Raw genomic sequence first — 21,321 nt, forward strand, 5'->3', positions numbered from 1 at the left:
CCCCTAGGAGTAGGGAGTGGCTGGTACTTCGTCAGGAGGGAGTGTTCCGGGAGGTGCAGCCTAGAGCTCAGGAACCCTATGACTCTATGCACAGGAACTTGTAGGTAATCTGCATGATTACCTACTGCATCCTGACAGCACACACTGAGATACACAGCTCTACAACTGGCCTTGAACAGTTGGCAACTTCCCAAAATACTTTCTGGGGGAAACTTTGGTCTCTTCGATAAACCCAACAGTAATTAATAGCATCCTCCTATAAAAATTTATTGTAGAAAAGTTTAAACATGCACACAGGTGGGTGCGGTGGTACACACTTAAAAGCCCAACCTTTGAAGACACTGAGGCAGGAGGATGGCAAATTCATATGCAGCCAGGCAGGACTAGGGGGAATATAGCTCAGCAGTACAGTACTCGCGTGGAAAGCATGAGGTCTTGAGTTTGATTCCCAGTACAACAAAACAAAACACAAGGGCAGCCTGGCAACTCTATGAGATCCTGTCTCAAAGTTAAAAAAAAATTGTGTTTTGTCTTTTTGAGGCAGGGTTTCACTATGTAGTTCAGTCTGGCCTTAGAGCCCAGGCTGGCCTCATACTCATGATGATCCTCCTGCCTCAGCCTGCAGAGTGCTGGAATTACAAGCATATGGAACCACACCTGGCTTCATAGTAAAATAAAAATTTTTTAAAGGTTAAGGACATAGCTCTCTGTGAAAGGCTTGGACTTAGTCTCAGGTACCCATGCCCATAAACTCATGCACAACAACAGTTGTATGGGTATAGCTCAGTGGTAGAATGTGTGCTTAAGGAGTGAGCGGTCCTGGTTCAAACCCCAGAACTGCACAAGCAAACAAGCACCCAAAAGCACCGTGAACTCTCGTGGGCCTGCACACAGCTGCATGATCAATGCAGGTTAATCTATGAAGGTCTGTGATAGCTGTTTAACCTGGTGTTTCCCAATCTCAGCTTGCCACGGTACTTTTTATTCTTACCATTCAGACAGTTTCACTTTTTGCTTATTGAGCATGACGTTTGTCAAGGGACTGTGCTCAGCTCCTCAGCTGCAGAGTCTGGCAACAAGGGGCTGTCCTCTGAGCCCCTCTCCTCCTGGAGCTCCCAGGCAGGTCAGTAAAGAAGCTGGTGCTGCTGTGATGAGTGGGGCAAGCCCCTTGCAAAATGTTGGTGGCCTGGACTAAACCAGCTGGCAGACCCAAGAGGAAGAGTCTCTCGGAGGGGGAGGGCATGGAGAGAACAGCCTGAGGTGGTGGGTTAGTCATCAGGCATCATGGGGTGGGTGTTCCTAGTGAGTTCCCGGAAGCTGGGGCAACCCAGCTGGAGTGAGACAGCAGCTGGGGCTGGCTGGAAAGTCATTTGCTGCCAGCTGGCTTTCTCATGCCAGTCACTGGAGGCCACTGAGGTCAAGGTTCCCTCTTCTCTAGCTACCTGGCACCTTGGGGCTGGGTGAACTCAAGAAGCTGCAAGGGATGGGGCCAGGTGGGTGTGTCTCCCGCCTGGCCTAGAGCAGGTCCTGCCAGCCCAGCCCAGAGCAGGCAGCAGCAGTCAGCCGACCTGGGGCAGCGGCAGCGGCAGAGTGACGGAGGAAGAACAGGTATGGGGTGTGTGCCGGGTGGCGTGGGCCTGGCAAGGGGCACAGGGCAGCACCTGCTTGTGGAAATGGGGGCCGTAATGGGGACAGAGGTGAGGTGGCCCATGGGCTCTGAAAACCTTTCTGAAGAGAGAAAAGTGCCTCAAGTGGGAGACCTCAGAGGGAGCCTGACAGGCCACCAACCTGGAGGGCTCTTAAGAAGTAAAGCCACTGCTCGGGGGGTTCTCTGGCCCTCCCCTTTACCTGGGCACCCATTCTCACGCTGAGCCTTGAGCTTCCCAAGGAGGACCCCTGCTCTGCATCCAACCTCTGCCCAATCTGTTAAACCCTATCCCTCATGCCCACTTCCCTCTGGAGAAGGGGGGAGGCCCTTTTCTAGAAGACTGAGAAATACTGATTCAAGTTCACTAGGAGGTTCACTGTACAGGTGTGTTATTATCCTTTCCAGGTAGCCAAAGTGTTTTTATTCTTGCAATACGAAGGGCTGAACCAAGGACCTTCACACTGAACTACATCCCCAGCCCTTTTATTTTTTATTTTGAGATGGGTTTATTAAGTCAACAGGTTTCCCCAGCAGGGGCCAAACTTGGGATTCTCCTCTTTCAGCTCCCCACAGTGCCAGGATCGCAGGCATTCTCCACCCCTGCCTGCATCCAAGGTGTATATTGTCTTCCTATGTCTCTGTCTGTCTGTCTGTCTCTCTCTCTGTCTCTCTGCCTCTGTCTCTGTCTCTCTCTCTCTGTCTCTCTATCACTCTCTCTCTGCTCTTTGCAGTGTTGGGGGTTTGAACCCTGGGCCTGCAGCATGGTAGGCAGATGAGGCACATTCAGCCCTGAAGACACTCTTTAGTGGGGTCATCTATCATAAAGGAATGGGGTACATAACCTCTGATGTCCCAGCTTGTGAGCAGCTTGAGAGGCCGGACATTTCAGATATTGATCCCAGGTGCAGGCACCATGGAGAGGGCTTTCTGAGGCCTCTGTGTCACACCAGCAGGCTACTGCCTGCCTGCTGCCTGTATCTGTGGAGCCTCCATGATACGAAGGACTCTGGCAGATTGGGTCTCCAAGTGTCTCCTTTTAGGGTGAGCCCAAGTTGTAGCCACAAGAGGATTAAGGGAGACACCTATGTGTTTAAGCCTCCTCTCCCAGTCACCCAGACACAAGGGCTCAGCTCCTCACCCTTCACCCCCAGTGCAAACCCATTTTAAAAAGTGGAGGAGGAGACAGCAGAATGGGGATGACTGGGGCGGGGAACAGGGGTGGAGCATCTGACTAACATGTGTGGCCTTGGCTTCAGTCCCAAGTACTGCAAAAAAAAAAAAAAAAAAAAAAAAACAGTGAGGCTGAGTGCCCCTGCTGTATTGAGTTCAAAGCAAGGTCACAGAGGCCAAAAGTCTCCAGGGAGATTATCCAGAAGAGGCCAGGCTCTCCGGACTGAAAGCAAAGGTAGGGTACTTGGGGGGCGGGGAGGGGCCTGACAGTTACTTCTCTTGGTTGGGACCTCATTTCCTGTTTTTCTGGCTCTTGAAAGCAGGGTGGAGGGAGATGTACAGGTGGCGAGGTGCCATCCACACATTGGGGAAACTACCAAGCTCCAGGCTGCCTTTGATTTCTGCTTTTTCCCGGGGAAAATATGGGGAGGGATGAGGTCCACGTGGCCAAGGAAGGGAGGAGATGCAGCTGAGGCTGGTGTTAGGAAGCCAGGAAGAGACAGGCTCCAGTGCTGAACAGGCCTGTGGGGACTGGAGACACCACCCTTTAGAAGGACTGTGGCCCCTGGGTACCCAGAAGACCCTCCCTTTCACCCCTGGGGCAAGATGTCCTGGTGCCCTCAGATGGTCTCTATACCACAAATTTTCCATCTCATCCTGCACCTCAGACCCAGGGTAACCTGCTGAGCAGGATTCACTTGTGGCTCCAAGCAGCTTTGAGACAGCTTTTCAAGAAACAAAGTGGTTGGGTTAGATGAGGGCTTTCCTGGAGGTCAATGCAGTGGGGACCCATTTGGGGAGCCTGAGCACGTGCGCCTGAGTAGGCCTTTCCAGTTCATACTGTGTGAGGGGCCGCATCCTCCCCACAATGCGTGAACACAGACACAGCGGGAAGTGGGCTCAGCTAATTTAAGTAGTGGGTTACAGCACTTGCCAAAGGGGTACAGTACTTCCTGTATCAGGCATGACACACAGATGGGCCAGGAGAACCTAAATGCGGTTGGAGCCAATCTTTACAGGCAAGGAAGTGGGGAGATGTGAGAGTCCTTTCAAGCTTCTTACTCTAGGAAAAAGGCAAAATGATGTGAACTATTAAAAAGGCGAGGCAAAGAAAGATCACTTTGTGCAGCAGTTGCGAAACTATGACATGTGTGCCACAGCAGGCTGTCTGTATCACTGAAAGCTCTGAAGGATTGCTATCACTGATTTAGCACGTGTGGAGGGAGTGAGAAAGAAGTATTTCTGTGTGCCTTCCTGTTTCCATCTTTGTTGTGAATCACCTAGTCCTTTGTCTTCGGCTCCCTCCAGATTGCTGGCCAGAGGAGGTGGCATCAGAGTAAGGTTGTGGGGACAGTGAGGGAACAATCATGATCTTGCCTCCTGCCCACTTTGACTCCCTGGTTCTACTTCCTGTCTGGGGCAGAAAATAGCCCTGCCCCTCTGGTTTATCTCAGCCAAGCACAGCATGCAGCCCAGCTGAGAGGGCAGTGGGACAGGTAGGTCCTAGGGGCCCTGAGGAGGTAAGGTGTGGGCTCTGAAGTGACTCAGGAAGCCAAAGGACAGAGACAGAGGAGCAGGCAGGGGGCTGTGTGCTTCTAGCATGGGAGCCGGGTAGGGTAGGCGATGTGGGGTGCACAGTCCCTCCCTGGTGCCACTGTGGCGATGGAGATGGTGCCGCCTTTGCCTCAGTGTCTTGGGGTGGAGAACTATGTGAGTCTGCCTGGGGGGCAGACACTTGGGAGCCACTTAGTTCATGTGTCTGGGTAAAAGGCAGGGCTGCTCTGGCCAGGCTGTCTATGACATGCTTGCAAAGCACACAGGAACACTGGGCTTGCATGTTACCATCTCTTAGCATGTGTGTGCCGCTTTGTGTCTGTGCACATAAGTGTGCAACAGGGTGGTCACATGCCCACATCCATGTGCTCCCCAAGTCAGAGACTGCTCGCCTCCACCTCCCTCTGCTCCCTGGTGACCCCAGCAACCCTTCTTTGTGAGGCAGCTGCTCTTTTCTTTGATTCCTGAGTCTCCCTCCAACCTGACCGCTCTCTAAGGCAGGAGTAGGGGGCTGGGCCACCCCTCCCCCACAGCGACACCCCCTCCTGTCATTTCCTGTTTGCCTCCTCCATGGCAGTTTTTCCCATCTTTCCATCTGGCCTGGCAACGTGCCCATGCAGCTCCACAGATGGGAGCCCCAGGGCTCAGGGAAGAGGGGGAACCGGCTGGGGACCAGGGCAGGGGCTGGCAGTTCTCAGTGCTCAGCTCGGCCTTCTGTGCGACTCTGTCAGAAAGAGGTGGTTTTTGACCAATGAACCCCACTATAAAGACTCCCACAAACTTCTGGGGGTATTTTTGGAGGATGTAGGGCTACTGAGGAATGAACCCAGAGCATCCATCCACACTGAGCTGCATCTCCAGCCTTTCCTTTTTTTTTTTTTGACAGTCTTATTGAGTGGCTAAATTGTCTGTGCTGGGTTCAAACTTGTGATCTTTCTGCCTCACCTTCACAGAGGTCTGGGACTATAGGCATGCTCTTCTTCAGAAGAGGGTATGCAAGCCAGGTGTGGTGGTGCAGGCCTGTCATTCTAGTACTCGGGAGGCTGAGGCAGGAGGATCGCTGCAAGTTGGAGGCCAGTCTGAGCTACATAGTGAGTTCAAGACCAGCCTAAACTATACAACAAGCCCCCGATTAAAAAAAAAAAAAAAAAAAAAAAAAAGAATGAATAAGAGACTTGGAAGTGATGTGTCTATAGTACGTGTTTCCTAATTGTAAGGAGTCACACTTTCTTAATGGTTAAAAGTGAAAGAGTGTAACTGTAATTATAATACTTACTGAAATAATGTGAGTTGTCTCTAAACAGGCCTTTTAAGAGAAAGCTTCCCTGTCTCCAGTTTGATTTTCTGAGACAAGGTCTCACTACATAGACCACACTGGTCTTGAATTCACTATATAATCCAGACTGCCTCAGACTCAGGATTCTCCTGCTTAAGCCTTCTGAGTGCTGGGATTACAGCCATATACCACAATGTTTGGCAAAATGTAGTTTTTTTCCTGAGTTATACTTGTCAACTAAAATAAACAGAGTATGATCTTCAGTGGTTAGGTGACTAGCTTGATAAAAGAGATATTAAAGGTGATCTAACACATTTAATGCAGAGTAGATTTTTGTTTATTTTTTGCTTTTTTCAGATAGGGTCTTTATATGTGGTTCAGGTTGGCCTTTAACTCACTATGCACCCCAGACTGGCCTTGAACTCATAGTGAGCCTCCTGCCTCAGCCTCCCCAGATGCTGGGATCCAAGGTGTATGCCACCATGCCTGGATCCAGGGATTTCTTGACAGGGGCCAATAAGTATCGCTCCAGGCCTTCTAGATACAGAAACTTAAGTATGTATCTACAGGGTATAGTCCTCCCACACTAAAACAGCCAAGGGGGCTCAAAGCCCTTTCTTTGAAATGGGGTCTTGGTATGCTACCCAGACTGCCTGGAACTCCTGGAGTCAAGTGCTCCTCCTGTCTCAGCCTCCTTAGTAGCTGGGACTGCAGGCATGTGTCGCTCCGTTTAAATGCTTGAATACTCACGGGAAAATGTATGGAAGCATATTTGTGTGTGAGAAAGGTAAGTTGATACTACCTGGAAGTGGGAGAAAGAAGGAAGTGGGTACTAAAATCTATTTCAACTAGCCAAATGAGGAAGTAAACTAAGTTACATATCCATATCGGCATAGGTTTCACTTGAGCGACTGTAAAAGCCAGGGCACTCCAGCCAGCAGCCATCCATGTATCTACTGACCATTCTCTCCTGCTGCAGCCAGCATAGTATAGCTTGGACTTTGGAGCTGGGCGGTCCTGGGTTTGGATTCTGACCCTGCACCTCAGTGATAGTTCTTGGATTTTGTTTCCTATAAAATAGGACAAACATGACCTCACAGGACTCTTGGTGATGCACACCTGTAATCTCAGCACTCAGCAGGCTGAGGCAGGAGGATCACAAATTCAAGGCCAGCCTGGGCTGCATAGCAAGGCCGTCTCAAAAACAAAGGCTGGGGATTTAGCTCAGCGGCTCAAGCTTGCTTGCTTGCTAAGTGCAAAGTCATGATTTTGATTTTCTCTGGTACTAGAAAAAAAAAAGATTAATATTTATGCATTATAACAGACCCAGGGATCTGGTGAGCCATCAGCAAAGGATAACTATTGTTTTCCACTCCACATTATGGTTAGGGGCTGGGAACACAAAGATAAATAAGCTAGGTCCATGGCCCCTCCCCCCAGCAGTGCACAGTCTGATGGGAGAGGCTGATGATAAACAGCTAGCTGATTACAGGGTCACAGTTATCACAGACCTGTGTATCTCACACTCCAGAAAGTGCAAGGGAAGAGACTCTGCCTGCCTCACAAGGTGAAGGGTCAGAAAAAGAGTCCTCAGGGTCTTGAGAAAGGACTGGGTCAACCACCTGGAGACTGGGAATGAGCCCACAGCTGGCTGCAGAAAATGTGCACAGGCAGAGGCCTGAAAGCACAAGGTACATTGAAAACTCATATGAGGCCGGGCGTGGAGTCTGTAATTCCAGCACTTGGGAGGCTGAGGCAGGAGGATCATTGCAAGTTCGAGACTAGCCTGGGCTACAAAGTGAGCTCAAGGCCAGCCTGAAACTGCATAGTAAAAAAGAAAAAGAAAAAAAGAAAAGAAAAGAAAACTCATATGTATTAGCTGGCCCAAAAATTTTAAAACTTTAGCCAGGTGTGATGGCACATGCCTATAATCTCAACACTCAGGAGGATGAGGCAAGAGGATCACCACAAGTTCAAGGCTAGCCTGGGCTACATAGGGAGACCCTGTTTCAAAACACAAAAACACAGTGCCTGCCTGGCAAGCATGAGGTCATGAGTTCGAACCAGGTACCAATAAATAAATAAATAATTTAAAATTTTAATCTACAAAGGGCTGAAGATGGTGCTCAACTTGGAGTCTCTGTGTTCAATCCCTACTAATGCAAAAACAAAACAAAAGCAAAGACAAATATTGTGTGATTTCCACTGACATAAGTTATGTAGAACAGGCAATTCACAGAGACAGAAAGTGAAACAGAGTTACCAGGGACCAAGCATCCTGTGGGGTGGAGTACTGCTTAATGGGTAAAGAGCTATTGTTCAGGATGATGAAAAGGTTGTTTCTGAAAATCCCTAGATGAGGATTATGTAAAATTGAAATGTACTTAAGGATCAGGAGCAGGGCACTCACAAATTATTTTTTTTCGAGACTGGATCTCACTATGTAGTTCAAGCTAGCTTTGAAATGATTAGGTAGGTAGTCCAGGCTGACCTCAGACTCACAGTGATCCTCCTGCCTCAGCCTCCTGAGTGCTGGAATTATAAGGCATACACAAGAATGCCCAGTGATACTTTTTAAAAAATAGTTAAGAAAGTTATACTACTAATTTCTCTGAGTTCACTGAAGAGATAGATTTGTGCTGGCATTGTTTAGACAACTGGATGCAGACGTCTTGTGCTCTGGGTGCATGATTTGGGGATGGCAATGTGCAGTGTGTGTCCCATTGTTGCCCTGAGATTGATGTGTTTTGAAACTGGTTTTTTTTTTCTTTTCTATTTTATTTTATTTTGGTACTGGGGATCAAACTCACAACCTTGAGTTTGCCAGGTAGGCACTTATGCCATTGAGTTAAATCCCTAGCCCTTCTTTTCCCTTTTAAATAAAATAGATTTTGGGGGAAAAAGGTAAAAAAATAAATAAAAATGGTAATTTTGAGCTAGATGTCATGGCATACACTCATTTATTCCAGCCATCAGAAAGTTGAGGCAGGTTAGTCCCTAAATTCAATCTCTAGTACTAAAAAAAAAAAAAAGAGAGAAAGTTGAGGCAGGAGAATTGCCATAAGTTGAAGGCCAACCTGGACTACACAGTTAACGCTGTCTCAACAAACAAAAGAGTCAATTTTCAGTGATGTTCCCCGTCCCCCGTACATCAGATGTTATCTGAGATGCACAGATGGTGGAGTAGATTTTGGGCTGAGGCATGCTGACCCTCAGACCACATCCTCTGGCCATGTCCTGGGTTTGCCAGCTTGCCTGACAACTCCAGCAGCTGCCAGTTACTCTTTGGGGCAGCAGAAATACCACTTGCAAGCTTCACTTCTGCCCTCTTGAGGCCTATGATCCCCAGTGAGCCCTTGAACCCTAATACCAAGTCTCTCTGCCACAGAAACCTCTGTGACATTCTCCTGGTAGAGCCTATGGGGAAGCTCCTGGGAAGAGCCCAACACAGGGCCTCCCCTCCAGCCAGATGAAGGGTCAAGGCCCTTGACTACCTCTGCCCAGTAAGGATGGCCAAGTCCCCTCTGCACACACTAGTATGTTCTCCTTCCCATTCCACAGGCCAAGAAACTGAGGACAGGGCAGTTCACACTAGCAAGCTAAACCATGTTCTCCTGACCCCAAGGTCAGAAGGCCAAATGTGATAAGCGAGGTTGGGATTCTGTGGCAGACTTGAAAGCCTGAACTTTATTCCTTAGGTAGGAGGAAGCCACCTAGCACCTGGCCCTGTGGGGTGTTCCTCACCACCCCCGACTTGGTGGGCCTATTTACATTCACATCCATGGTTCCCTCCCAGGGGAACAAAAGCAGGCCGGGGCATGGTTTTTCTTTTGTTCACTGTCTTGAACTTGCCTGGAAAGATTTAAGCACTTTCTACTGGCTAGGGCAGGAGAATTACAGCAAGTTCAAGGCCAGCTAGCCAGACTTTGTCTCAAAAAGCAAACAAAAAGACTCAGTAAGCATGTGATGGAGGGAGAAAGAAGAATCGTAAGTATAGTCTCCGTCCCTCACCTTATTTCATCTGTAATTTGAGGAGGGGAAGACTTTTCAAACCTCTCTCTTCCTCCCGCTCCCAAGGTGAGGAAAATAGGGTTCAAAGAGGTTACCTTTTTTCTCTCTTAAAATTTTATTAATTTATTTACTTTGCAGTACTGTAATCTGAACACAGGGCCTTTATTTTGAGAGGTCTTGTTAAATTGCTCATTTAGAAGCTAATCCTTCTGCCTTCTGAGTAGCTGGAGTTGTGGCATGCACACCTGGCCATACACAAGGTATGACTGAAAAAATACGGTGAACGCTTAAATTACAAAAATAGTTATTACGGTTTAAAAAACCATTGCTATTGATCCACTGACCTCAGATACTCTTCCCTTTGATGCTTTGAATATACTTAGCCACTTGTTCTGGCCACCTTCTGAAGTAGTCTGGAAGTTCTTTTGTGTGGGTGTCTTTATTTGCACTGCCATGGTTACTTAATGTCCTGAACTGATATAAAATATTTACCTTTCACAGTGATTTTAACTGAGGAAGAACCGGAAGTTGTGTTGTGCTATACCGGGTAGACAAGGACACACTAATGTTTTTATGAGCCCGCCTTTCCACTGAATGGCACTCAGAAGCAGTATTCACCAGATATTTAATCACATCTCATAAACTCACAGAGGAGGACCCTTGTATGTCCCAAGTCATTCAAAACAAATTTTATTTTTATTTTCTTGCTAAGTTGGTCAGGCTGGCTGATCCTCCTGCCTCAGCCTTCCAGGGTGCTGGGTGGCTTACTTTTTCTGATGTCACATGACAAGGGAAGGTGGCAAAGCCAAGAGTTAAGTCTAGGCAGAGTGGGCTTGCTGTCGCCAGAACCCATGTATTTAACCCTGGATGAGCCAGTCCTGCTATAAGATGCTGCTGTTATGGCCTGATTAAGAGAGTAAAATGGCCCAGGGCTGAAAAGACCTTCGGGAGGCCTGTCGGTAAGTGAAGCTACAGAAACACACATCTGCTCCCTGCCCTGCGCAACTCTGACTTGGGCTTGTCTTCTAATTCCAGGTCTTCACTGTGGATGAAGCTGCATGGAGTGGCTTCCAAACCTTGGCAGCCATAGCCCACACTCCCATGCCCTGCGATTACTTGTTTTGGGACTGGCTCGGTACAGCCTCCGGCCCACCATCCCGGAGGTGAAAGCCATGCCCAGGCCTCAGAGTGCCCCCTAATGTCCTCGGCCTGGCTCCCACTGCCATCCAGCACCATGTTGTCTGCCAACAACTCTATGTCTGCCAATTTCTCAGCCAACCTGTCCTCGTGCCCCGACCACCGGGACTTCCATCACTTGCACATGGTGGTCTACAGCCTGGTGCTGGCGGCCGGGTTGCCCCTCAACGCGCTGGCCCTCTGGGTCTTCCTGCGCTTGCTGCGCGTCAAGTCGGTGGTGAGCATATACATGTGTAACCTGGCGGCCAGCGACCTGCTCTTCACCCTTTCGTTGCCCCTGCGCCTGTACTACTACGCGCATCACCACTGGCTCTTCCCAGATCTCCTGTGCCAGATGTCGGGTGCGATCTTCCAGATGAATATGTATGGCAGCTGTATCTTCCTGATGCTCATCAACGCGGACCGGTACGCCGCCATCGTGCACCCGCTGCGGCTGCGACACCTGCGGCAGCCCCGCGTGGCACGGCGCGTGTGCCTGGGCGTGTGGGCGCTCATCCTGGCGTGCGCCGTGCCCGCGGCCTACGTGCATCGGCCCTCACCCTGCAGCCACGAAGGTCGCGAGTGGCGCCTGTGCTTCGAGAGCTTCAGCGACGAGCTGTGGCGGGGCGGGCTGCTGCCGCTCGTGCTGCTTGCCGAGGCGCTGGGCTTCCTGCTGCCCCTGGTGGCCGTGCTGTATTCATCTTGCCGGGCCTTCTGCGTGCTCGCGCCGCCCGACGCCTCGCAGAACCGGCGGCGGCGCAAGACTGTGCGCCTCCTGCTGGCCAACCTGGTCATTTTCCTGCTGTGCTTCGTGCCCTACAACGCCACGCTGGCTGTGTACGGACTGCTTCGCAGCGACCTGGTGCGGGCTGGTCCTGGAGTCCGCGAGCAGGTGCGTAAGGTGCTGATGATCATGGTCCTGCTGGCCGGCGCCAACTGCGTGCTGGACCCGCTGGTCTACTACTTTAGCGCCGAGGGTTTCCGCAACACCTTGCGCGGTTTCCGTAACACCTTGCGCGGCCGGAACACCCCGCTCCGCGCTCACACCTCGACCTCTAACGGGAACGAGGATGCGTCCCAAGAGCGGCGCTGGGAAACCCCCCACTTCTCCAAGTTGGATGCCACCAGCCAGGGGCTACTGCAGACCTCCGACCTTGGCCCTCGGAATCAGGATTCGGCCCTCTGAACCATGCCAGTCAGAGTGCAGAACTGCATGGCTCTGCAGGACCTTGGGCGGGCTGCGGCGCCTGCATCCCAAAGAGGAAAAGCACTGCCTGTTGTGGCTTCCTCAGATCGGTGGTAGTGAGCAGCGGGCTTCTTCATTTCGTAGAAGGTAATGGGATGAGCCCGACGGCGGCTGGGAGTTGCACATGTGAAAGAAAACGGCTGTCCTGACTTTCCACTGCCACAGTCTGGATGCTGAAGAGCCCCAGGTCTTGGTGAATGAAGCTACTGAGAACTTGGTGCACCGCTCGCTTCTGTGGCATGAGGGCCAAGCCCGAGCCACTGCCCTCCCACCCTCCTGGGCTCGCCCTGCTTGGCATGGAGGCAGAGTACAAGGGTTTACTTAGTGTGTACAGAAATGGGCTCCTTCTTGCTAGTGACTTGTCACAGTTTAGGCTTGACACCCAGCTCCTAGCTCTTGGTTCTTCTTTCTAGGTTATTCCTTCTCCTTCCACCACTTGTAGGTCTCCTTCTTTTCCGGGTCTTGACATTATTCTCTCCCTCTGTCTCTGTCTGCCTCTGGAACATTCTCTGTACTACTAAAGCATTGGTTCTCAATCTTTTTTTGCTTTTACAGCTCTTTATGCTATAGAAACAGAGAATCCAAAAAAACTTTTGCTTATTCTTTGTTCCCTTGATATTAATGTTTTTAACACAGAAATATGTAAGTATACACCCCAGTAGCCATGAGAGCAGAAGCGTCCTCACATTTCAGGGAGACTCTAGAGAGAATGACTACTGACAACTTAGTAGTATTATGAAAACAACTTTGACCTCGTGTAGTTCATCAAAGAGCTGGCCTCTCAATTCCATTTTGATAATCACATTTGTACTGGAGTATTAAGAGTTCACATCTAATTTCTTCCCAGGGCATTATCTAACAATTTTTTAAATATCTGTGGGAGAAGACTATGCTGATGGTGGTCCTCAGGCATGGAGCTTGCTGGGGCAGCTGGGAGTCGGATACCAACAGGACACTACTCCTGGCTCCTAAAGCAGCAACCCAGGAAGCAAACCCCAAATGACTCAGGAGGAAGAGGTGGGGCGGCTCTGGCAAAGGAAAAGGAAGTATGCCACAAACAGGAGGGAAGAGTGTATGGGGGAGCAGAGTGCGATGGGAGGCTGGGAAGGGTCCTGAGGCCGGTGAAATGGCTTCCTGCCCACTTTACCCAAGGAGGGGGTGTGCTGGGTGCTGGTGGGGGACAGACATGGCGCTGTGACATCTTCAGATTCTGACATTCATGAGAGTTAGTTGCTGCTGTTTGTGTCCTGTATGCATTTCTGGATGATGGTTTTCAGTGTGTGAGTGAGTGAGTGAGTGAGTGAGTGTGTGTGTGTGTGTGTGTGTGTGTGTGTGTGTACGCGCCCATGCGTTTCCCAGGTCTGTCTCAGTATGGAGTAAGCCTTTTATGTGTGTACTTACCCCAGCGTTCCAGTTATTGATTTCCAGGGGTAAAATGACCTCTGCTGGCCAAACCAGGAACTGACCTAGATTTCTCAGGTTAGCCTTGCGGTCTGGGCGTCCTCCACCTGAGGTAGAGGTTAGAGCCCCAGCTGAGTCCTTTACCACTTGCTGCTGCTCCAAAGGAACCCTGCTGGTCAGTACCTGTCCCATCTCACTTCATCCTCAGAGTTCAAAACCTGTACCTTTCCAGACCTTAAAGTACGAACGGCACAAAATGCCACAGTCCAAAATTCAGAGCTTTGCCCTACCCAAACAGAACACAACTTTTAAATATTCCTTAACAGGGTCAGGCACAGTGGTGCACGCCTGTAATCCTAGTACTCTGAAAGGCTGAAAGAGACAAATTTGTGCAAATCTGAGCCCAGCCTGGGCCAGTTAGCAACTAGACAAGACCCCCATCTCAAAAAATAAAAATGACTGGGGGTGTAAATAGTGCAAAGACCCTAGTTCAACCCCCATGCTTAGGGAGTATAGCTCCGGTAGAAGGCAGTGGGCTCCTCATGCACCAGCTTCCAGGTTTAATCCCTTGCACCAGAAAACTCAATAAGCAAATACTTTTTTTTTTTAAAGAGTACTGTACTTTTATGTGTACGTATACAAGTGAATTGTAGGTAACTAAAAGTCACAGGCTGTATCACTTTCTAACAGTATATAATGAGCTTATTTATTTATTCTAATTTATATTTATCATGTCTCCCCTCCTCACCTCCCAAGGTAGAACATAAGCTCTGTGGGGGCAGCGGTTTTGAGGTTTTTGCTTGGTTTCTGAATGTAACCCCTAGTATTAGTTTTTTAATGTAACAGTGACAAAGTCTTCAATAAACATTTGTTGCCTGAATGAACAGTCAGATCTTGCTGCATCCTGTGGGGACCACAGAGCAGGAGGATAACAGTGACTACATCAGGACAGAAGATGCAGGAAGTAGGGGAAGGTGTGGAAAGCTACGGGGTTTTGCTCGCACAGACAAACTGTGAAGGATATGGGGCTGGGGATTTAGCTCAGCGGCATAAGCACCTGCCTTGCAAGCAGGCGGTCGTGAGTTCGATCCCCGGTACCGATAAAAATGAAAAAGACAAAAAACAAAACAAAAACAAAAAACTGTGAAGGATAAACTAGAGGAATACAGGGGATAATCTAAGGCACAGAAAGAATGGGCGAGAACAGATGGCCTGTGAGGAAGTGTGTGGCCTCTGGCTGTGACAATCTGGGGTTAAAGCTGCAGCACACTGCAACTGTGTTCTGATAGCCCAAAGGTTTGCGGCACAACAACAGGGATGCAGGAACAGACTAACGAGATGTGGCGGGCAACATGGAAATGAACAGAACTTGACCAGTAACATGCTGTGGAGGATTCAGAAAGCCTGCTCCTTACGCAGAATTTTCCAATCATTGAGTGAGCAGGAGGGAGAGGTAAGATGTGGGAAATTCAAGGCCCTCACCCAGCATCTGGACTAGGAAATCCAAAGGAGAAGAAAGAAAACTTTAGACTGAAAGGAAAGAACCAGAGCATTAAAAAAAGATTTTTTTTTTTTGTCTTTTTGAGACAGTGTCATTAAGCACTTTAAACTGTCTTTGAGCTCACTTTGTAGCCCAGGCTGGTCTCAAATTTGCAACCATCTTCCTGCCTCAGCCTCCCAAGTACTGGGATTACAGGTGTGCAGTGTACGGCTACCACACCCAGTCTAAAAGCATTAAAAATTTTAAGAAACATTCTTTAGGCCGGCACACACCTGTAGTTTCCACTCCTTACTCCAGAGGTTAAGGCAAAAGATTACTTAAGCCCAGGAGCTCAGTACTAGTCTGGACAATACAGAGGGACACTGTATCTCAGAAAAAAATCTTTTGTGTACCAGGATTTCAATTTGGTGCTTTAGATGCCTCATCTCATTTAATGGTCGCCTTCAAGTCAGGAATGATGATCCTCTCAATTGCACGGATGCCACACTCAGGGCAATCTCAAAGGAAGGTCACACAACCAGGAAGTGGCCCTGTCTCTGTTGGGCTCCCACACTTCACCCCGTGTGGTGCAGTACATCCTACTCCTCACCTGCCCATCCTTGCCTGTCACATCCATTCTCAGTGTCTTGGCTCCCCTTCCTTCCTCCTGTAAGCCATCCCTCTCAGCTGTCTCAGGTTGAACCTACAGTATCCGCTCTTTCTTCACACCCCCTGTCCACTCACTCCATGCTTGTCCTTCCCTTCACACTTGCCCTATGCTGGACACAGTGCAGCTGCTGGTAGCTGAGAAGTGACTCACCCACCCATAACGGGGTTCCCGTTATGTTGGGCTTAGACATCCTGCAGTTGACTTTCGACTCTCCTGCCCACCCTGGGATGTACCCAACATCTCGATGGCAGCACACTTCTTTTTCACTAACTCCACCAAGGAGCTGACTGTCCCTCAGATCTCAGTTCCTCTGTGGGATGGTGCCTCCTCCACGTCAGTGGAGTTGGTGGACAGTATCAATCGTTGGTCTTGAAATACCAACGAGTCAGAAGAACCAGTCAGAAGAACCAGGGCAAAGGTAAGTAAGGCTCCCACAGCACAGTAGAGATGCTGGGTTAGTTCTTGGCTCTGAACCATCTGGAAGGAAATCCCTATGAGGTCATCACCTGGTTCCTACAGAAGAAAGGAGGAAGGGAAGAGAAAGGGAAGGGAAATGTCACACCAAGCTTTCCATTCTCCCAGAGGCCCTGGAGACAGACAGCCTGGGATAATTCTGGCCATGCTATGCTTAACAGAGGATCCCTGAAAGAACCGGAAGGTGAAGTTTCTCACATGGGATTTGGGAAAAACTAAAGGCTTCTAGAACCTTGGAATCAAACAAACCTGGGTAGTGAGTGCAGCTGTCACTTCCTGGCAATGTGTCTTCAGTCTTTAAACCTCTCTGAGGCTCTGTTTTCTTCTCTGTGAAATGGGGTTCATAATATCTACTTATTGGGTACCAGCCGAGGTCAATGAGATGAAGTGCCATTGAAAGAAGGCACTTAGGAGCCCACGAGTGGGGGCTGTCTTTCCAACAAGAGAATGGGGCCCAGATGCTACTGGTGATGCCCCTGCGTCTGGGAGACAGCAAGGGCTCCAGGTGACTGTCACCAAGAGGAGCTCTGCCAGCCATCAGAACTGGGCCAGGGGAGCTGGTGAGGAGGCGGGCTGGGCACGTTTCCATGGTGCTGGGTCAAGCTGCAGTCTTCAGGGGCAGGGACTGGCCCGCTGCCCTCTGGGGGCACTCTCTCCCTGTGAGGCGCCCATCCCAGGGCCGCTGCGGAAGAAGTGGAGAAGCGCCAGATAGGGACAGGAGGGGAACATGGTGAAGAACCAAGCGATGGCGAGAGGGCCCCGGTGGAGGTTGGAGGGGAAGTGAGGGCCGGGCCGCCCAGGGTGGGGCCCGTAGAGGGGCCCAGAGCCGCAGGGCGGGAGAGCGCCCCGGGAGAGAACGGCCGACGGGGGAGGGAGGAGGGACGGGAGACCGGCGCGCTGACACAGCCTCGATGTGTGGAACTGGCTGGGGTTTGGCCCACAGGTCAGGCGTCTGGCAGTATTATGGGATGGAGAGGCCTTAGGAGACAGGAGAGTATTATGGGCTGGAACAGCCTTAGGAGACTGGGGAATATTATGGGCTGGTGAGGCCCGGCTCCAACTGGAGGCGGGAGGAAGGGGTGCGGGGCGGGAAGGGGGGTGGTGGTGGAAGGGATTATTATGGGCTGGAGGCCTCCTGCGACCAGAGGCAAGAGTATTATGGGCTGGCAAGGCCTTCGGTGGCCAGAGGGGGGAGCAGCGGGGGATGGCACCGGCTGCATGTGACTGGGGGGGTAAGTTGGGGGGGTAGTGAGTGGGGGTGGGGAGCTTATTATGGGATAGCTCTTTGTACCTACTGCGGGGACTGTTTCTCCAGAAGATATTATGGGATGTCTTGTGTGGGAGGGGGAGTGGGGCTGGGGGATTATTATGGGATGGTGGTGCAGAATGGGGAGGGCCTGCGTAGCTCTTCTCCAACCCCCACCCCTTCACACACTCCCATCACTCAGGGTCAGCCTCCTCCAATGACGCAAGGGGAGCACCTGAAACCCATCTTCCTACACACACATACACACACACACACACACACACACACACACGCACGCACGCACACTTTGGACACCTCAACCGGTCCTAGGCATCTCCCCTAACTTGCATCCACCTCCGGGGTATGGGGTACGTGGTGCAGAAGGGACAGCGTGCTCTGGGGAGTGGGAAGAAAGTCCCACAGCAAGGTTGGGGTGGTCAGTGCCTCCCACTTCTCATCTTCACTGCAGTCCTCTTTGGCTTCCTAACCCCTCAGGCCACCCTCCTCCCTTCTCTCCCACAAAGTGGGGGCCCTTGAGCCTGGCCCCCGCCCCCTCCCCTCCCCTCCATTTCCTCTCCAGCTCCCTCCACAGCCGTAACCAGTAAAACAGGCAGCTGACTATTATGGGATGGCTGCTCCCAGCACTCTGCAGGGAGGGGGCGGTCACCGCGGAATGTCTCCTGTGGGTGGTTATTATGGGATGGCCGCCTCTCTTTTGGGGAGGTGGGGGGCTATCGAGGAGGATTATTATGGGCTGTGTCTGCACAGCTGGGTGGGGCTATCCCGGGAAGGTGAAGCTCTGAGGAAGGGGGGGGGTGGAGAAGAAAAGGAAGGAAGAGGGAGGGAAGGAGGTGGGGAGGGTGGGGAGAACCCTGGAGCCAGACCTGAGGCCTGGCAGGAGTAACTGGCTGGAGAGGTTTCTTTGGTGACCGCTGTTTGAAGGGGCGCCTGAGGCAGGCTCCATCTAGGCAAATCCGAACCCTGGACACCTGGGTCCTTTTCACAGCCTGTGAAGTATAGGGTTACAGAGAGTAGGTTTGCAGTGCTGCACAGCAGGATTCCTGGGTCCTGGATGGTGGCGCATCAAAGAGATGGTACTCCTGGGTAGTACTCAAGGTCTCCCTCCATCTACCCCTTCCTGGGTTGAGCCTCAGAACCAGTTCACTTTGGGGGGGGGAGCATGGAACATGAAGGGTGCAGTCCCACCCAAGGGGAGAGGCTGGGTTGGCTCCTGGTGGACAGGTGTCACCCCAGGCCCCATATCCTGTCTGACCATCACAGTGCACTGTCACTGTCACTTTTACTTCCTCTGTTGTCTTCCCAAATCCCTTTTCCTGAGAGAGCAGAACATGGTGGACCTATGGAACTCTGACAGCGGAGTTCCTTGGGTTCACACAAAACGGAGCCAGCTTTCCATAAGGAAAGGAATTATTGAGCAGAGCATATGCTGAGAACTGTAGAGCAACCCCTCAGAGTGTTATTCTAAGTTTCTCTGTACCATGGGGTAGAAACACGACTCTAAGATAACTGGCTAGAGAGGTTGCCCCCTGGGTGCATTAATTAGGAGATTATGGCACCCTTAGTCTCCACAGGCCAATCATGCTGGTGGCTTATTTATAATTTATCTGGGAGGGTAACATGGGGCCAGAGTAGGGAGCAGCAGGCACAAGACTATAAAGACCACAAAAGTGACACACAAACACACATCCTAGCTCTCTCCGGAGCTCAAGAAGAGAGGAAGAGGTTTATCCTTCTCTTCGTGGAATCAGGAAGAGGTGGAGAGTCAGAGAAGCAAGGGAATTATTGGACAAAACCTGTAGGGGTAGAAGGGATGGAGAGGGATGTGGTGGACAAAGGATAGCAGAATTTTGAGTCACAGGCAAGGGGCTGTGACTACCTAAAAACCTGTTTACTGGTTTATATTGATTTATTACTATGGTAATGTACACATATAAAAGCAAAGATCTGAGGCAGATGGAGATATGACACAAGGGAATTTGAGACCTAGAGACACACTGGGTCCCCTAGAGAAATGGGGGTAGAAGAGGGCCTGAAACTTATCTGGCAGCTCTGTCTGGAAGGAGAAACTTGCCTGAAAGGATGCATACCCATGTTATGCTGTTTTTTATTTTATTCATTTCATGGTATTGTATTGGAAATTGATTGAATCCAAGGCCTTCATACTGAGCTCTTTTTATTTTGAAGCAGGCTCTCTCCGAATTACTGAGATCCCCTGGTTGGTTCTGAATTTGTGATCCTTCTTCTGGCATTATAGGTGTGTACCACCACCACACCCAGTTTCTTTTTTTTCTCCCTTGGACAGGTCTTGCTATGTAGTCTAAACTGGCTTGAATTTACAATGTAACCCAGGCTGACCTTAAATTATTGATTCGCCTGTCTCAGCCTTCTGCATGTTGGGATGTTAGGCATTTATTACCTCACCTGGTTCCAGTTATGGTATTCTAAAAGAGCTGCCTCATGCCTCCTTGCCCTGCTTTGTGGAGTACCAATTTCATCGGAATGAGCATGGATAAGGGTGTGGATAAGTGAATGGGGCTCAATCTTTATGTCAAGCAGTTGAAGGAGGGGGGCTATAGAAACCTTGCAGAATGGGAGAAATGACCAGTGCACATCACCATAAACATAGGAAAAGGGAAGTCTAGGGAGTTGGAGTGAATGGGGGGGGGCAAATAAATTTTAAAGGTAACAATGGGAGCTTTTGACTGAGGTCTCTGATGCTGAAAACTTCAGCCTTAAGATAAGAAAATAGTAAAGATGCAAGCAGGAGCTGGTAGAAAGACTTGACATCTCCTGGTACTCTGCTTGGGAGCAAGAGCACGTCATTTCCTGAAGCAGATTCTTTCTTGCCCCTCCCAAACTCAATTTTCCCATCATCCCTCATCCCTTGGATCCCAGAGGACAGAGTCACCCTTTCTCTAGGGAAGAGAGATGAGCAAGGCACTGCAGAGATGTCTGTTCACTCCTAGTCAGAAAAGGTCATTCCAGTGAGGAAGCTCCAGTTTCTTTTCAACCTGTCCCACTGCCATAGGTCTTGGACCTGTGTAGAAAAAGCAGATGAAATTAGAAGGAGACATCTTTAGCTTGGGGGTCCGGAACAGGAAGGTAGTGTGCTGGGACATCATTTTTCACCCAGACCCCGATACTCTGAGATATGTACGGGAAGAGAGGAGTGTGACAGGCTGAAGGACTCAGGCTCTCTGAAGGCCAAAGGGTTCCAAGTTTGGGCTGCCTGACTTTGTGGGGCTGGTTCCCTGGGATGATCAGAGAGCCAGCACAGCTACGGATGGAGGTGGCATGTATTGGAAGCTACCTAGTGGCACAGTAGAATAAGGAAGGCTTCCTGCAATGCCGACCTGCACATGGGTCAATGGGACAATGGTGAACTTTATACCACCAAAGTTTTTTTGAGTTGGAGAATTGGGGGAGGGGATGAACAAGTCAAGGACGGGGGCAATTGGAGGTATTAGAACACTTACAAATATAATTTGGGAATGTGATTGAAAATATGGGACAATGAGGGTGAGCTGAATTTGGTGTTCCAGAGTGGGGGTAAGAGTTGTGACATGTGGAGTTAGGGAAGAAGAATAAGCAAATCATAAGATTTCAGTATTAGGAACACTGAATGAATGGACAGTGCTCACAAACTAAAATTCTTTAGTATATACAGAATGATGAGATTATTTTGACCAGCCATCTACACCTGTAAATCCTTTTGGAATACTTCCTGGCTTTTAAAAGGACCACTAAGAACTCCACTGGCCATGATTTCTCCTGAGACCCATCAGGTTTTGATCTAGTCTCAGTCCCCACGCCCCACAGACATCCCATAATAACCACCCTTCATCCACCTGTTTGACATCCCATAATACTCAGGACCCCCCCCCACTACAGTGGACACTGGGAAACAGCACTCAGTAGTTCTCCTTTGACATCATTCTTTCTTGTATC

At 50.0% G+C, this 21,321-nt stretch overlaps 1 protein-coding gene across 3 annotated transcripts; it reads left to right on the forward strand.

Annotated features, from left to right (window-relative positions):
* The first annotated feature begins 1,309 nt into the window (after positions 1-1,309).
* Positions 1,310-14,368, forward strand: Lpar5 (lysophosphatidic acid receptor 5). 3 transcript variants are annotated; one of them, XM_013145139.3, is made up of 2 exons: positions 1,310-1,608; positions 10,695-14,368. In XM_013145139.3, exon 2 carries the CDS (start codon positions 10,858-10,860, stop codon positions 12,019-12,021), a length of 1,164 nt encoding a protein of 387 aa, XP_013000593.1. In that variant the 5' UTR covers positions 1,310-1,608; positions 10,695-10,857; the 3' UTR covers positions 12,022-14,368. The 3 variants fall into 3 exon arrangements, with proteins under 3 accessions (XP_013000593.1, XP_063093726.1, XP_063093728.1); XM_063237656.1 differs by lacking the exon at positions 1,310-1,608 and adding an exon at positions 1,647-3,053; XM_063237658.1 differs by lacking the exon at positions 1,310-1,608 and adding an exon at positions 3,084-4,314.
* The last annotated feature ends 6,953 nt before the right edge of the window (positions 14,369-21,321 follow it).

This window comes from Cavia porcellus, unplaced genomic scaffold, assembly GCF_034190915.1.
Source record: "Cavia porcellus strain 051 isolate PalLab524CR breed Dunkin Hartley unplaced genomic scaffold, mCavPor4.1 scaffold_27, whole genome shotgun sequence".
Classification (NCBI taxonomy): domain Eukaryota; kingdom Metazoa; phylum Chordata; class Mammalia; order Rodentia; family Caviidae; genus Cavia; species Cavia porcellus.

What these genes read in the sequence shown, in the direction of transcription:
- Lpar5 (XM_013145139.3), top strand. Translation starts at nt 10,858, where the DNA reads ATGTCCTCGGCCTGGCTCCCACTGCCATCCAGCACCATGTTGTCTGCC.